The sequence below is a fragment of the Girardinichthys multiradiatus genome, chromosome 20, assembly GCF_021462225.1.
Source record: "Girardinichthys multiradiatus isolate DD_20200921_A chromosome 20, DD_fGirMul_XY1, whole genome shotgun sequence".
Classification (NCBI taxonomy): domain Eukaryota; kingdom Metazoa; phylum Chordata; class Actinopteri; order Cyprinodontiformes; family Goodeidae; genus Girardinichthys; species Girardinichthys multiradiatus.
Genome location: NC_061812.1, coordinates 36,712,515 through 36,731,109, shown reverse-complemented (window position 1 = coordinate 36,731,109; position 18,595 = coordinate 36,712,515). Strand labels below are relative to the sequence as shown.

General features: G+C 37.8%; 1 protein-coding gene across 2 annotated transcripts in view; it reads left to right on the top strand.

Moving 5' to 3' along the window:
• The window catches only part of ptpra (protein tyrosine phosphatase receptor type A), a 47,592-nt gene that overhangs the window by 1,136 nt on the left and 27,861 nt on the right, over positions 1–18,595 (top strand). For both annotated transcript variants that reach the window (XM_047347900.1, XM_047347899.1), the window contains exons 2-4: positions 15,252–15,298; positions 17,137–17,218; positions 17,328–17,693. In XM_047347900.1, the coding sequence (XP_047203856.1) occupies positions 15,278–15,298; positions 17,137–17,218; positions 17,328–17,693 (469 nt within the window). In that variant the 5' untranslated portion in view covers positions 15,252–15,277. The remainder of the gene's footprint in view (positions 1–15,251; positions 15,299–17,136; positions 17,219–17,327; positions 17,694–18,595) is intronic.

The following is an 18,595-nucleotide window of genomic DNA, read 5'->3' as shown; positions in this document are numbered from 1 at the left end:
GGTCCCCACCTCCCCTTTACAGCCTCTCCCAAAGTTTTAGTAATGATTAATATACTCCTCTCCTTCAGAGTAATGGGTGTAACCGAGCAAATCATATTTTTATTTTCAAGAATTACTTTGCCTTCACTTGTTTCAGAAGCTATGAACACAGATTGTTTGGAAAAGTCATAAGAAGTACAGCAAGTAAAACTTTGGGCTTCGTTTGGGTAACATAGTATTATTATAGTTGAAAACTGCAGTGCCTTGCAAAAGTATTCATGCCCCTTGATAGACCGATATAAACTGGTACATAATGGAGGGGTTGGAAGGAAATTTAGCCCCATTTATTCTGATAACCCTAAATAAAATCACGTGCAACTAGCTACCTTTTGGAAGTGTGAAACATTATTGAATAAACAGCATCATGAAGACTAAGGAGCACAGCAGGCAGTTCAGGAAGAACATTGTGGAGAGGTTTATATCCCAAGTTTTTTACATCTCAAAGCAGCAACTGAAAACCTACCAAGACCTGGCCACCTACCTACACTGACAGACCTGACGAGGAGGGCTTTTATCAGGGAAGTACACGAGGCTCTCTGGAGAAGCTGCAGAGATCCACATCTCAGGTGGAGAGAATCTGCCAACAGGTCAACTATCAGCCGTGCACTCCACAAATATTGCCTGTAAATAAGAGTGGCAAGAGGAAAGAAATCATTGAAAGATGTGAGCAAGAAGAGTTGTTTGCCGCAAGCCATGTGGGTAGCACAACAAACCTGTGGTCAGATAAGAGCTACAGTGCATGCAGAACAATGACAAAAATGTTAACACTTGCACCCTGAACACACCATGTCCATGGTAAACATGGTGGTGGCAGCATCATGCTGTGTGGATGAGGATATCTAAAATGATATGCAGCTGTAATTGCAACAAAATGTGGTTCTGGAAATTATTCAGCTAGGGTTCTGGATAGAAGTGCATGATGTTCTTTTTACGTTTTTATTTGTAAAAATGTTGAAAACCATATATTATCCTTACACAGCCAAACTATACTCTGCTGTTTTGTGTTGGTCTGTCATATAAAATCTCAGCAAAATAAATTCAAGCAATTGTAACAGGACGAAATGTGTAAAGTTCAAGGCGATTCCGCTGAAGGAGCTGTTGCACCATTTCCGCTTGTTAAGCGGCACCATGTCATCAACGGTGAATTGCGGAAGAAAGAAAAGTATGCCTTGCCCATATGACAGAGGAAAACAGGGCTGTCATCTGCTCAGCATGTCCTACAACCTATTTTAAGATAACAGAGTTATTTCTGACTAAGGAAGCTGAAAGCGTTTTTAGCAGAGGGCTGACTGATATTCACATCACACTTTATTATTGTCCTTGAGTCTAAAAATAAAGAGTGTAACTTGAAAATTGCCTGGTGGGAATTCTGCAGGAGATTTCAGTGAGTCGATTACTTCGGTGTTGTGAAATTTCACAATTTCAGCTCTGTGACGGTATTATGAGCTGGCTCTTTGGGTGGGGTCGGAGGGTTATTTCTGTTTCCACCTGTAGGTCAACAGGTTTTTTTATTAAGTGAGAGCTCTAATTCAGCACCTTACAGAGGTACAGGAAATGAACCAGTGTTATTTTTTTTAGTGATTCATCGTCAGAATCAAATATCTCAGTTGGGTGGAAGGAATTTATCTCGGGTCATTTAACTCTGCACTGTCCTGAACGGTTATTTTGTAATTCCTTCTTCAAATGATTAAGTAACTCACTGCTTTACATCCTTTTGATATGCCAGGAATTTCATGTGGTTTAGTAAAACTATTGCTGTCAACAAAATCTGTCTTTCTTCCTTCTTTCCTCCCTCAGGGCTTTGTTTAGAGCAGCACTATTTGACTTTTACCATATATTAATGGGTTTTGTCCTGTTCAATGGAAAATAGCTTTTAAAGTAAAACAGTTGTTAGTCCTCACCTCTTAACCCTAACTAGAGCTACCTAAGTTCCTCAGTCGTTTGCAAACTTTCCTTCTTTGATTGTTCTTTTTATCAAGGTGAAGTAAATACGTGACCTAATTTTTCTTTCCCAAGCAGGAAACGCTCAACTTGGTCTCTGTGGTCTCAGAAACTTTTGAGAGTCATAGTTGTAAATATTTATATTTGCCTACGGCATCAGTCGGCTAGAAAGACCTTGTGTTACTGCTCAAAAAATGGTCCAATGAGCATGTACTGTAAGGGAGCTCCCTCTTTTTTGAATGGCCCATTTGTGAATCGAAGAAACAGAGATTTAGAGCACCGTTGAGACATTTTTTCTAAAGTTGAGCCTCCGATGCTTGTCTTTTTGATTAGTTCCTTCTCTTTCTGAGGAAAATGAGGGGATGCGTTCAGTGGGATGATCACGTCTGACATCAGAGCTGTCACTTTCGGTGATTGCCCTTTTAATAGAAAACCACAATGACTTCAGCAAGGTTAGGTTAAATGTTTAAGAGCTTCTTCTGCTCTCTGCAATTTAAAATGATTGATTATTGCATTTACCAATCATAACAAGTAGGTTTTTTTAACTCTGTTCTAAAATTCCACAAAAACCTTTTCTGTCAAAATGTTCTTCCTTTTTTCTTAATCAGAACTTTAACTTTATGACCAACATATTTAGAATTTTAAAAGTAACATCTTTTGATTGCAAAGCGCAGCATTGATTAGTAAGTTTAAGACAGCAACAAGTTATTCAGGTCTTTTACAGAGGCAGTACATTGCTTTTCATTTCTTTTAAAACCATCTGATGTGGGAGAACAATGCCAGGAATCGGGCCCAAATTATGAATGAAGGGTTCAGTGAACATGAGGCATTGTTTTTAAAAGTAGATTGGCCAACACAGAGTATAGACAGTGAGTCCCATAGGCAGTGATCTGCTGAAGAAGACTTAATACAACACTGTGATTCTACCAGTTTTTAAACAAGAACCTGGCTAAAAATGTAAATGCATCTCTGCAGAGAAGTTAATGTTAAGAACAATGTGTACTCTAAGTTTAGTGAAACCACGCCAGAGTCAGTGTGCCATGCTAAACATTAAAAGGTATTTACATTTATTTGTTGTTATCTATGTATTTATTAATAGGGATGTCCTGATCAAGAATTTTTAAATGTTTGAAATTGGAGTCCATGACTAAACTTTAGCTCCTGAAACCTCTTTCTTGTGCATGTTCTGCTCCAGCCCAGCAAGCTGTCTATGTCTGAACTATCTATTGTAAACCAATATAAAAACGCCTATACCCACTGCTGGCTGCAGTTGGATTTTTGTATTTTCCAGTCCACTGATTGGTTCTTTTATTGCGCTTGGTGGTGTAACTGTAGAAAGGATAGATGAATAATCCGTCTACAGCAGAGGATGTTCCCTGTTCAGCTGTTGCAGCATAGAGGGTGTGCTTTTATGGAATGCTGACTCAGTTTTGCGGGACATGCACTGCACCGTTTTCTTTTCTGTTAAGTTTAAAGTGATCCTACACTTTTGACACATTCTGTTGTTTTCACTTCGATTCTTTTTACCCTTTGCCCTCTCCCTCCATAACTGATGGCCACACTGTGCATCCGCGTATCAGCAGCATAGGCTATCATTAGCGGGAGCGAGAGTGAGAGCGTTGTCCAACACAAATAACGAACCAGCCGGGAACACAGCGCCCTGAATAGTTAAACAGAATTTACAGAAGCCTCGAGGAGTTTTAGTAATCAAAGTACTCGAATCATTTGAGGAATCGTTTCAGACCCGACAACAACACTCTTCAGTGTGGACACTGTTACTGGGTGAAGTAGATAGCTGTTATCAGTATGTAGTGCTTACTAATTAAATTAGAGGTGTAAAAGCTGTAAGAAGCTTGTAGAAAATAAATTATTTTCCACAGAAGTGTACTGGCTGGCTGACACCATAATGAATTAGACTTCAGCAAATAACAGGAAGCTGAACATGTTACAGCAAAGTTGCTCTGTTGAAATCTTTTGATGGTTTCAGTTGTATCAATTCCTAATTTAGGAAAAGTAGGCAGTATTTTGGAAATCTCAGTTAAGATGAAGGTCTTCTAACGCTACACAGGGACACGTGTTAGTGATGCTAGGAATGCTAAACACGCTAATAGTGCTTAACATTGGTACATTGTAAAGACAGTTTAAAATGGGAACTCTGTGTCATGGTATCACAATTATTTGTGAAATATTATGGAAATCCTGTCTTTCTGCTTTGACATCCCACATGGTGCGACAACGGATTTGGGCCTTATGACAGGTTTTATAAGATTCCTTTCTAATTAAATTAAAAGAATGAATGATTTAACAACCTAACACATCACAGTGAATCAGAGCTTTACACACAGCTAGTATTTTTATTTTAATGGATCCTGTAGAAAAAATATGTTCTGTTGATAAGATGGACTTTTACTACATTCTGAGGTGTGCAGAAAGAGAAACAGGGAAGAAAGTACATGGTGTACAGGGTTGTCAAAATAATCAAAATATCGGTATTAGAAAAAAGAAGTATTCAAAGATACTCATTTGCATCAAAGTCGATATAAACTGACCTATTCTTGCTGCGCTAATGCTGCAACACTGATGTTTGAGTGCAAATGAAAGCACACTAAAAATAAGCAATAATTAAAATAATTGCAACACTAAATCAAAGGTAAATACTTCCATAAAGGATATTAACACCTATACTAAGTTCTATCTTGTCTACTGTTTTGCAAAACAGTGAAATTACACTTCTAAATGAAATATTTTTTTAAAGGAGGGCTGGATTGTCCCCTACTTGTCCCGATTAGGCAACAATTTGATATTGTAATGAATCATATTTTTTGTCCTTAACTAGAAAGAGCCCTGAGCCTTCAAAAAATGTTGCTGCGGTATCAAAAATAGTATTGAGTATTTTTCTTCAGTATTGGTATTAAGTTGGAAATTGTATGGTGAAACCCCTAATAGTTTGTCTTGTCAAGAGAAAAATGAGATGTGATACATTTCTTTTTTGTTGGGTTTATATATTGAAACAACTTGAAGGTTTGTACTGTATTTGTAGATGTTCAGAGATGTAGACAAAGACAGATCTGTAAAGTTTGGCTGTTTTGGATGAAAAAGTCTTACCTTAATATAAAGATTTCTTTGTTAGAGACTAAACTATCAATTTATTCAGAAAGTAAAAAAGTATCTCATTGTTATTTATATTTCTGAAAGAAAAACCCAAATCTGCATCGGCAGGTCAGAGCATTACAAATTCGGCCATCGGAGGCCAACTACAACTCTTGCATTTAAAATGACTATGCTCAGTTAGTTTTTTTAAACACCAATAATAACTGCACATACGTTTCAAAAGATTCTAATAAGTAATAAGAATCTGAACCTGAGAGAAAAAGCACGCATGCTTAAGTTACCTCTAGCCTCGTGGTTTCTGAACTCACACATTTTGTTCATTGTATGAAGTGAAATGAGATCTGACATCCGGTTTTAGCTGCATTTAGAAATCAGTTATGGTGCTTGAGTTTCAAAGGGCAGAGGTGACTGTGAATCAATTTTCTTTTTGGCCCTGGAGCCGTCTTTTTGGGTTCGAAACCCAGTTAAAGGTCACAGTGGCGTTTGTGGGAAGGCCATGGGTTTGCGCCTTTAGATCCTCACTGTGTCCAATGTGGGAAAGCTTGAGAGGCCCCTGGCATCTCCTGTGAGAAACCCCACAAAGCAGCAGACACAGAGCAGAGCTTCAATGACTCACCAGTCTTGTTCATTAAAACAAGCGAGTTTTCTTGATCCATCCATTCAGCCTGATGGGCCAGAATCATCATTACAGGCCTAATAAGAGACACCGCTGTCACTCTCGCACTTGTAATCAGCTAGAATAGTAACCCAACGCTTTTCGTCATCTTTTTATCAACTCCGTCAGCTTGTGAATGAAGTCAGCGGGAACACAAACCACACCAGCAGGGAGTAGTATCCCTCAGAAAAGGAAGTCCAGAGGATTGTGGCTGTTGTATGTGGCACTGGGGACGTATAATCTGCGGTCTGTTTCGGAGCGAGAGTCCTAGCAGCCGTACTTCGGTCTCTCATCAAGAGAAGCATTCACTGTGATCCTGTTGCCTTAGACCCACTTTCACTGAAGACATAGAAACATTATTAATATGCCATGAATGGAGACAGACACACAGGCATTATCCAGCGCTGCAGCAACTAGTGGAGCAGGATGCGTTGTAAGAATGCCAGAGGAAATATTTCTCTGCATGAATGGTAAAGTCTCTTTGATAAGCGCTGCTTGTGTCATATCATTGAGGCCTGAAGGCTCTGGGTCTGTCCAGCCTCAGCCTCTTGTCTCTGGAGTGTTTTTATGTTTACAACTAGATGTATTTTTTTATAGAGAAGCACAGACCAGTTTTCTTGCCAGTTTCCAATCTCCTGACCTGCCAATACCGATGTCTGATTTCTATTAAGGAACTATAACATATCAAGATATAAGATCGCTTTAAACATTTTTTCTGCTCTTCCTGCTGTAAGTGTTTAATATTTATTCATTTAAGGAATAGAGGTGTTTCTGTTATAAAACAAAAGATACATTGATTTAGAGTTGACATTTTAAACCCCAAATCAACAATTTTTGCAGATAAACTGCATACATTTGGTCTTAATGGTGATATCTTTATGTTGCTGTGCAATGTTTTAGATGTTCATGTAAACTTGTTTAATTCTGCAATGTTTGTCCTAGTGCTGTCTTAGTGCTGCCCTCTTTGGGTTGAATGGTGGCTACTGCAGTTATGTTTTCCTATAGGTTCAAACGGTACAGCTTGATCAGTGTCTATGTCACAGCCCTTCAGGTATAAAACTATCTCACTCAGACACGCCTCCGTAGCGAGTAAGGAGTTGGAATTGCGAGCATTGATCATACCGTTTTATGCTTTATACCTTCAATCATATGCTTTACTGAGACAATATAAATCTACATGCAAATATAAACGTTCTGAAAGTTTTTCACTGCTTTGAACATTAACCCACGACACCAACGATGCTGCAACAACCGTTTACCACTCAGAATCTGGACCCATTCTGTCCCCTGTTGCCTCGGCAGCACTGGCTTTGGGCATCGCTAGGTCAGTGCCTTGAGCCAGCATCTCAAACTGATAAGGTTCAGGCCCGCTGGGCTCCATAAAACTTCCTTTAACCTCTGGTGACGAGGGGGGTGTAAAATCCTTCACCTCAAAAAATCTATCGATGACGAAACTGCCAGCGCCACTCTGCTCACTCTCCATGTTTCAATTCTCACACATGTCCATGCCCCCTCAGTGTCTCTTGGCACTGCCCACTTTGGTGACATTTTTCAACATTTGTCTGGGGGCGGGGTTATGCTTTTACATGGAGTCTAGGTATCAACTTCAGATCCAGCATGTCTCTTGACAAAGAAAGGTTAAAACATAAGAAGGACACATCATAGCAACTTTCCTATTCAATTTTTAACCTTCCTGTTATCTGCTAAATGTCTTGTTCTCTCTTGCAGCCTAAATGAACGTAAGTCCTGGCTCAAAGTGTCAGAAGATCCATTCCCTTTTAAATAGCTTCTTGCTTCTTTGCACTTCATCTGACTTTTTTAAAAACTTGTAATGAAAATAGCTAACTCTGAGTCTGCTTACTTCTGTAACCACTTCCACACTGAAGGTTGTTGTTGTTACTGCATCCTGGTAGCGCATGCTGTGGTGCATTCAATGATTGTGGAAAAAATAGTACTGTTGGGCTAGATTTTTCTTTTTCTGCTAAATCTTGTCTTTAGAAAACTTTAGTCCTTCAACCATTTAAATTATCACTTTAAACCAAATTTTCAATTTCTACATTCTTTTGTGCATTGAAGAGTTCGTCATTATGAGGTCAAAGTCAAATCAAAACCAGCAAGTTTTGGGTTCACAGTCGCCCTATCAAATACCCTGCACTGATCCTACGTCTAGGTCTTTTGGTAGTCCACCTCTTAAGTGTTGCCGTTACTGCATGAATGAAATGGCAGAGAAGAGTCAAGCCCTTTCACAACTGTGTGATGCCACTTTGAAGAGCCAAAGGAGGATTTTCAGCCAGCGGAGCTCATTCAACACACCGTGTTGTAATTGCTATCATGTAGAAAATCTTTTTGACTATTTTACAAGATGGGGAAAACTAGCTGTAGTATCTCACATGGATCACATTCAAAACATGAATTCTTTCGAATTTTCCTAATAAATGCCCAGAAATATTTTGGAGAAACAAAGCTTCAATAAGACGAGATGCTTCTTTCTGATAACTATGGCGTGACAGCGGCACAAACACGTGTAAATTGCAGATAAAAAAGATGGAATATGATTAGCACCACACAGTTAACTAAGGAAGTACAAATTCTCTAACGTGCCATAATCCAATAGGGCCCCATGAAAGTGACAATAATGAACTCTGTTAGCATCAGCTGGACTGTAAAGTACAGAAGGATTTTATCTGATAGACCAACACAAATTGGAGCACAGTTAAGAAGCAGAAGAAAAAGAATGTGCAATTTTCTAAGATTTTATGCAAACAAAACTCTGGCATACATATGTAGTCTGCACCCATTAATCCGATACGTCTATATAAACTCCAGTGCAGCGTCTTCAGAGGTCACCTTCCCACTAACACCCCACTTTGGTCTGTCACATAACATTTCTGTAAGAAACACTGAAATCTGTGGTTGCAACAGGACAAAATATGAACAAATCCAGAGGGTATAATTATAACAGATTTAGGAAAATTTCATGGGCTGGATCAAGAAAGCAGATCATAAAGTCTGGCAGCTACACGGATTAGTCTTTATCTACCAGTTTGGAACGTTTTAGAGCAGTGGTTCCCAAGCTTTTCATCTTGTGACCCACACAATCCTGGCCCCAACTATGTTTTAAGCATTTGTCTGTGAAATGCTTTTGTCAACAAGCATGTTTGTGCTTTTATTACAAGCTGCTTCATATATCTGGTGTTTTATCTTTGGACAGAAGTGTGAAGGATCAAGAGGACTGTTAGAGAAAGGGGGGCAAGAAGACTGAGTCTGAAACCACTGTTCAAAACCTGTTTATTCACAAGATATAACTGGCAATATTTGTAATTATTTTTCAGTTTCCATCAAACTACAGAAAATATAACAGAAGTAAATGAAAAATTAGACAGACAATGATGGGTCTCTGCTTTCTGGAACAACAATGATTTGTTTTAATCTTTTGTGAACAAGAGGGTTTGAGGAATAGTACTCCCTGTAGCAGATGTCCAGAATTAATAATGCTGATGGCAGAGATGGAAGAAAACAACATATGAATCACTCTGCTAGTGACCGGAATCAGTTGATTTTCAGATTAGTTTCCTTTTGTTTTTTTCTGTTGAAACTATCCCAACTGGAGACCACTGACTGATCTCTGACCTGCTGATACAGATTTTACCCAAGTCAGATTTCTCTTGAAGAACTACAAATGAAAAAAAAACAAAAAAACTTTTCTCTTCTTTTTGCACATCCTGTAAGTGTAACTGTCTTGACATAAAGCAATCGTCTAAGTCTATAGCTAAAGAGCTTTCCCTCTCAGCATTACTGCAAATCTAAAAAAGCAGTAAATGCATACAAATGGTGAGACAGACGTATCTGTACAAATAAAACCCTAAAAACAAATACAGCATAGCTCATTTACTTCTTACAAAACAGATTATAGCTCAATAACGATGCATTGCAATAACGTTTGCAATGCGTCACAAGATATATATTTTTTTCTTTTGAAGATTTCAAAAAAATATTTCCAACTTGCTATATAGCCGTGTGAAAAATTTTGAACACCCTATAAAAGTTTTGTTTTTCTAGCATATATGGGCATTTAAATATTTAAATTTTTTTTTTTAAATAATTCAAGTGATATTACATGAAAATACCTTTTAAAACACATTGTACCATTTAGGTTCTAAACAATTTCATTTCTGGTGAGCAAAAAATTAGGATAACTTAACATTTATTCCCGCTTAAAGTAATTCCTGGCTGCTCCCCCTGCATGCACACCTCTGCAATCAGAAAGAGACTGCACAAGTCAAACCTCAATGGGAAGTGTGCAAGAAGGAAACCTTTGCTCTCTGAAAAAACATGAAGGCCAGACTAAAAACAGGTAAGAAAAATTGAATTATTTGGGCACCAGAACAGAGAACATGTTGTAAGTAAACCAGATGCATCCATCTGTCCATTGTCTATAACTCTCTTAGCCATGCAGGGTCGCAGGGGGTTTGTTGCTATCTCCAGTGGTCATTTGGCGAGTGTAGGGGTACACCCTGGACAACTTGCCAGTCCATTTAGACCAAATGCAGCATTTTAGAAAAATAATATGATACCAGCTGGGAAGCATGGAGGTGGAAGTGTCATGGTTTGCCCTCCTGCAGCAGATCCTGGCCAACTCACCGTCATAGCGGTTAAGGAAAACGTGGGGCCATCTGTAAAACAAAAAAAATTTAAATAAATAAAGCTAAGGCAGAACTGGACCCTGGAGCATGACAATAACTTAAAACATACCCGTTTTATGTTACTGTCGGGGACTGACTAGAGTTCATAGAGTCAATGCCCAAATCTTGATCTCATTTAGATGCTGTGAGGTGACTTATACGGGCTGTACTTGCAAGACAACCTCGGGCATCTAACAGCTGAAAGAGAGTGGAGCAAACTTTCCTTTTTGTTTAATAGGTAAAACAAGGATTATTTTTGTTGTTTAAAGTGCAGTCAAATCCCTTCCCATTCCAGAAACAAATAAGATAAGACATTATTAGGTGAATGTTTTAAAAACTGAATATTGAGGTGTCTTAATATTTTTCATATCTATACTTTTATAGGAGAAAAAAAAGCTCAGATTTACTGTTCTTTGTTTAACTGGTAAATGATTTACAGTTATTATACAGGAGCGTTTGCAATACTTACTGTAATCAGTGTATTCCTCTCCTTAACTTGGTTGGTATTACCTTAAATGGTCAAACATTCTCACCATTTCTTAACAAGCATGTTTGTGACATAATTGGCCTTTTCAAAAGGATGATGTGGAGTAACTTTGTTCCAATACCTCCTGTTTAAAAAGGGCAACCTGATAAAAACAGCCAATATGCTTCTGTATAAATCGCAGTCTTCTTGCCGGAAGCTACTTTTTCGTGTCCTCTTCCACTTTTAAACACCCCACTGATATTGAAAATATCGGACCGTTCTTCTGCCTAAACAAGATCTGCACGAACTGTGTTATTGTCAGCACAACTTGTTTACGCTTACTTTTGGTGTGCTCAATAATCGGAAGAAAAGATTGGATTTGTAGTTTATGATCACCGATCAAAGCCAGTCAAGCATAAAATTGACCAATTCCAGTCGCCAGCTGATATCTGCATGACTCATTCCAACTCATTACACACATAGCTGCACTCAGTCATACGTGACTTTTTAATGAAACTCCATCACAGCAAGTTGGAAAGATGCAAAACGGATATTTGAAACTAGAGGAAAAATTTATGAATGTATGTTATTAAAAAAAAAGACAATTTCAGGTTGTAGATGTAAAGAAAGCAAGAAAGAAAGAAAGCAGGCAAGCACTGGTGAACTCAGGAATGCAAAAAGACAACAGTGGTGAATGATCGCAGAATCATTTCCATGGTGAAGAAGAACCCCTTCACAACAGCCAACCAAGTGAACAACACAGGAGTCAGGCTTGTTGATATCCAAGTTTTCTATAAAGACAAGACTGCATTGAGGTTCACTGCAAGGCGTACACCACTCACTTTGCTAAAAACATTTAGTACTACAGATGGACAATGACTCAAATCATACAACCAAAGCAACTCAGAAGTTTATTAAAGCAAAGAAGTGGAATATTCTTGAATGGCCAAGTCAGTCACCTGATCCTAACCCAACTGCGCATTCATTTCACTTGTTAAAGACTAAACTTCGGACATAGAGGCCCACAAACAAATAACAAATGTAAAGTGTTGCAGTAAAGACCTGGCAGAGCATTAATAAAGGGGGAAACCCAGCATCTGTTGATGTCTATGAGTTCAGACTTCAGGCTGTCATTGCCAACAAAGGGCTTTGAACCAAGTATTGAAAGTTAATATTTTATTTTCAGTTTATAAATTTGTCCAATTACTTTTGAGCCCTGGAAATGAAGAGATTGTGTTAAAAAAGGCTTTAGTTTTTCACATTTTTATGCAATCTTTTTGATCAACCCACTGAATTAAAGTTGAAAATAATTTGATTTGCATCATTTAAAATTCCTTCTGGCAATGCACAGAACCAAAATTAGAAAAAAAGTTGCCTCTGTCCAAATATGTATAGAGCTGACTCTATCCTTTAATGCATAAATGAGGATAATCCTGTTATTCATTAATTTTCTCTTGAATTTAAAACTACCACCTCCATTAGTAAGCCTGCAGTAGTTTGTTCTCTTTTGCATTGGTGAAAGAAATAAAAGAAATAAAAAGTCTGAATCAAACTAAAACAATTGCTTGGTAAAATAGACAGGCAGTGATTTGCTAGTCTTTTGAACCAATTGTTTGACATTTTGAGAAAATACCCTGGACAGTTGTATGGAGCTTATCTAGTTAAATAAAGACAGTGTAGTAGTTTTACAATTTTATTCATTTTCTATTACGAATAGCAATTTTGGTTAAACATTAACTATGAATTGAAAAGAGTAACTCAGTGGATAAGCATACAAACATTCATTTAATTCAACAATTTTTATTTACTCTCCACCCTCCTTGTGAATTGCACAAATCCAGAGACTGCACAGAACCTTAAAGTGTCCCAGATAAAAGTAATTCGCCAATACTTTATAAATAAATGATGTCACTCACAAAACTGGAATATGACATCTTCTAAAGAGCGCACAGCGCATTAAGATGCCTCTCTGGGGAGCTGTGCTCTTGGTGCTACACAGCTTCCAGCTAGAAAAAAAAAAATAACCTCCTGGGTGTGAGCAGCACCAGGGAAATGGAGGTTAGCAACAGTGCTGGCGCATACCCTTTAAAACAGAGGGATCTTTCTGCCACAGTGCATCGAACACCAGAAACAGTGAGTCATGGTCCCTTATGAAAAGGTGACTGAACAAAAGCTTGCTGGTGACACCCATCAGTGAGCTTTGTCCATGAGTTGATTCTTTCCTTGACACCGTAGTACTAATTTGATTAGAGGGAAGTTTGCAGAGGCGGGTGAGGTTTAAAAAGCCTGTGACGAAATGCATTATAATTATTTTTACAGGGATAGATATGTACCTTCTCTACAGTTGCAAAAGTTGCTATATTTTACACATTTTGCAAGTTAATTTTAAGCGTTAAAAATTCAACAGTGTTACAGAACACCTTTTGCAGTGGTAACATTTATTTAGTAATTTGGGGTCATTACCTCCGCCAAGGAGGTTATGTTTGTGTCTGCGTTTGTCTGTCCACCTGTCTGTTTGCAAAATATCTCAAAAAGTTATGAATGGATTTGGATTAAATTTTCAGACAAGGTGCATATTAAGACAATAAATAGATGATTACATTTTGTTGGTGATTTGTGGGGCACCTTCTGGATCCAAGATTGTTTTGAAACGTTCTTTATCTTTGCCAGACCATAGTGCGACAACTTAGAATGTCCACATGGTTCCTGTCCCTGTCAGCAGCTGACATCCTGTGGCCAGAGGTCACCCTGAGTATAGCTCATCAGTATAGAAAAAAGCTAGCATGACCCTGTTGCCTTGGTGGAGGTCTGTGCTCTATGAGTGCTCTTCTAGTTTTATATGGTCATATGCAGTGAACAGGCTGGCTTTGAGAAACTGACTGTAACTTCAAAAACAACAGTTAAACTAACCTTTGGTATATCTCTACGATGGAAGAAAAAAAACACTTCTTAATTTCATTTTAAAATCTATAATGGAAAAAAAAAAATCTGCAACAAAGTTTACTGTTTCCTTCAGATTTATTGGATCCCCTGTTAAAGGCAAGTCAACTTTAAATAAATGGGTCTAGGATAATTTGATTTGTAATCTTTTTTTTTTTTTCTTGGGATATACATTTGACATTGCATATAGAAGCCCATTCTGTTATTCCTCAAAATGGGAAAGAGAGGAAAACATTGCCATTAAAATAAGGCAGATGTTTGTAGATCTTCGTCTTTTTTTTTTTTTTAACAAAACGAGCCATTTGCCCCAGAGTTTAGTTGGCAATACTGTGCACAGATATCACCATCACCCCTTTTTAAATATTATTATGTGCATAGTTTGTTTTTGTATTTTTTATATATATTTTTTCCCAAGAAAAGTTTCTCCAAAAACCTTAACCTTTTAAGAAATACAACCCACCTTCCAGAACGGCTGTTTTTGTAAATTAAAAAATAATTCCTAATCAACATTTTCAGATTCATGATAGGTTGAATTGTTTTCTGAATGCAGACAGTTGTCAACTAAGTGGAAGCACGGGTTAGTGATGGAGAATTGGAGAGCAGCAATTGGATTTGTAGGTTAATAGCATCCTCATTGACCACATATCTTGCTAAGCAGGCCCAATTGCTAGCTCTAAACAGAGCAAAAAAAAAAAAAAAAAGTGTAAGCACCGCCATGAATGAGCTCAATTCCAAACTGCAGAGCCCCAGAAACTGGCAGCATTAGAGCTTTTAGCACCCAGTTCATCCTCTGCCCACTGATGCCATAATCCTGGATGTATATGATCAGTGTGTTTGTGTGTGGCAGTTCTGCAGTGTTTGGCTTAGTTCAGTGTCGAAAGCTGTTTTTAAGTATCACTGTAAGCAACGGCGGACAGGCGGAATTATTCCAGGGTTAAGACCGAAGGATTAGATCCAGGGATTATCGCAGTGCAGTTAGCCTCTGGGATAAAAAAAAAAAAAAGACTTGCTGGTTTGCTAAACCAACGACCCGGCTTTCGTCTAGCTCTGTTCAAGTCTCTCTGTCCTCCACTAGCTTAACCGCATAGCAGTGTTGAATGATTGAATAGATCCTCTGTTGTAGAAGAATTTTAGTGTGACAACAGTTCTGTTTTTGGGCACGCTCGGGGCAATTAATGCTCGGCATCGGGTAAATATTAATGGAGTGATGCAAATTTCAATGGTAGGACACAGCTAGATGTTATATGAATGCTGGTAGTTTGTAGATTGTGTTTTTTTGGTGAAGGGAACTATCTTCTACTGTGCCAAGCTGTTACAAATGTGAATTTAATGTCTTTAGCTCTTGATCTTGACAAGGTTTTATTTAAGAAAGAAAAACCGCTTATACTTTGTCTTTTTTGTTTCTATTGGCTTCCAGGACCAAGTTATGCGAACGAGTGACTGATGCCAACTTCGCTTCTTCAGGTAAACTTAAACTAATCCAATGAACCAATATATTTTTCTTTTTCTAAAATTATCTTGATTCTGATTTATATTAAAGATGTGAAATACTTATTTTTTTTTACAATTGTACAACTTAGTTTTTATGAAAGATAGTCTGATCAAATTTTGTGGCCAATTTGTTTTTTAATCTCTACTCTTATTTGAGTGGCTTTTTCTTTTAACAGCTATCATTGTCAACATTAAAACATTTTCTGAAGACTTATTTAAAATTGAAGGGCTTTACTGATATGTGAAAGTGAAGACAAAATTACAGAGCTGATGTATTAGCATATTATATTACATATAATATATTACATATATGTATTAATTATATAATTAATACATATAATTATAGTTATATGTATTAGCATGGTTAGAATTAGTAACTAAATAGGAGTGGGGCCGCTGCAAATCGTGATTCATGAAGTCGACTACGACAATCAGTCGATAATATTATTTTTAGCTGAAAAATAAATGTTCTGAATTTAGTATGTGTGCTTGTGTGTGTACACGCTGCATGCATCAACCAAATTTGACTTGCTTTGCCTAGGTTACTGTTTCAAAACAATATGGTGGATAAACCGTTTGGTCCACTGAAGGTTATGTGACAAAACATCTGAATGGATCTTTAAATGACATAAATTATAGTATCTCTGAGAGAAACAAATTGTTTTTTCTTCATTGCAGTCATGACTGAAGTGAGGCTTAGGTTTTTCCTGCTTAGTATCTTCATGTTTGACATTTTGAATACTCAGGCTTTTCTATTTCTAAAAACTTAAATATTAAGAGCTTCATTGTTTTTATTACATATAATTTAGGAATGCACCAATACGTAAATTTGGGCCAACATTGATATCCCATATTAATATTGCTGTTATGACCTGTAACCGATATTTACCTATATTATATGTATAATTCTCTACCCTTTTGAAACCATGAATAACGACCACACCACTGACAAACCTTCTCTGCTTCGGTTTAACAACCAACAATCCTGCACAGCATCAATATTGTCATGTGCCCACACAAATACCACATGGCCAACCCCCCCGAAAGACACTCACAAACAGCATTAGCCCAGTTCTACTTTTTAAACTGGTACCGATATGTTAGAAAATTCACTAACTTCAGCCTGTACTGATATATCATGCATTCCTGATATAATTTATCATTTCAAATGAAAATCTTTGATTATTTTGTGGTATGCGACAACTGTAAAAGTTTGTGGTAAAGAATTTGTTTTGCAAAAAAAGTTGAAAAATTGGTCAATAGATTCATTGTCAGTGGCAGCTCTAAACAGCAGTGTGTGTGTATTCCTATATACTGTAGATGTCAACTCTGAGATTTCCAAAACATTGCAAACATTTCCAAATCAAGCATGTTGCACAACCGCGGTTGACGGCGCAAAAAGATGAAACCGTGCAGCTTTGCTGGAATACATTCAGCCTCCCTGTTACCTGTTGAAGGTCTCTCTCTTGTAGTGCCCTGTTTGAACAGCTGACACACCTCTATAGAGAATATAATTTCCCTTTTTAAATAGCCTCTTAAACCTTTTCATTTCCTCACTTTTAAACTCTCCACGCTGAAAAGCGTTGTTAACACAAACAATTAACACTTATGCATGCTGTGTTCTCTGATCGGGAAAAGAAATCGTTTTTTTCTTCTTTTGGCCGGCTGTTCATCAATCACAGACAATCGAGCTGAAGATTCTTTTATTTCGGTCACCATCTGATTTCTTGCTACATTGTAGTTTTCGTTGTAGTTTTTATTTATTGACTAATATCCCTTTTCTGTCTCTTTATTGTGTGCCTTCCCTTCAGGGCAGAATGGGTTTGTGTCCCCTGCTCCTGCTTCTTGCTGTAGCCCTCCGGGCCACAGCCCAGGAAGAAGTCCACATCACAAGTATGAACAGTATCCACCTAAAGCACGTTTACATGGTGACCATTTAAACGTTACATGGTTCACGCTTACAAGCCTCGTCTTCTTCTTTTTTTGTTTGTTTTTTAACAAGGTCCTTCAAGTGTTACTGCCAAACCAATGGACCCACCTATCCAACCCTCCGTCAACCACCCAGGTACTCATCCAACAACCTCCCAAGACCGAGTCCCAGCACCTGACCTCACTGCTGTCATGCAAACAACAAAAATGACAACAACAACAGAAGCCACCATCAAACTAACAACATCAGCAAGCTCAGATGTGAATGATGAAGCAGATTCAACAGAGCCACTGCCAACGGTTTCTCCTACTACTCTCTCAACTAAGGTGCCAGAAAGCACCGTGACTGTCTCTCCTTCCATCCCGACAATGGTAGAGCACACCTCCACTATGTCGAGCATCACAGAACAGGAGACCACGATGAGCAGTCCTCCACATAGTAAGTGTTGGCGCTCATGCTTGCCACTTGGTTTTTTCTGTACCGTTACAATTAGGATTGTCTTTGAAAGATCCAGCTGCACGTGATCTCTCAGACTTTGTTGTAGCTTGGTTATGTTCTCAGATACTCAAAGGTATAAAAATAAGACCAATAATATTTAGAAAACTACTTCCATACTTGCATCCCCGTTTTCGACCCAAATATTTGGCAGGTCGTCGCAGACAAGACTATCTCAGGATGGATCGATGAGAGTTTACATCTTTTACTTTGACTAGGAGAAGCGTAACAGTGCATCTATTACAATTGTTTCCTGTGGGTGCTTTTCTTCCTTTGTTTTTTTTTTTTTCTTCTCTCAAACAAAAAAGACAAACTGTGATGTCTCAATTTAACATTACGTTCATAATTAAGGGAGGTTTTGTGGCATTCTGCTAAATTAAACCCCTTTCACAAAAAAGTTCAGCTCTATAAATGTTGACTTGCGTCAGTGTTATCCAGCTCTGTGGTTCAAGGGTAGGTCATAGTGGGTACGAGGGATGACCCATATCATCGTAGGTATTTATATACTTATGTATATTGTGATATAGTTTACAAAATCTTTATAACTATGAATCTCTCACTGCATTACAGCCAGAGCTTCACAAACACAAACATTACTTTATAAATAAAATTTACTCTTTTTTTTTTTTTTAGATAAGGTAGAAGTCTGATATGCTTCTAAATAATACACAATGATGGTGTTCAATCATATTTTGTAGCCTAAAATCAACATTTATTGATCCTTTCATTAAGCAAAAGTAGGAAATGAATCAAAATCCCAACCATCATATGGCTAGTTTTGGAGGATTACAAGCATAATCAATTAGTTTATTTTCACAGGATGGCTTAATCTTATTCCAGTTTTT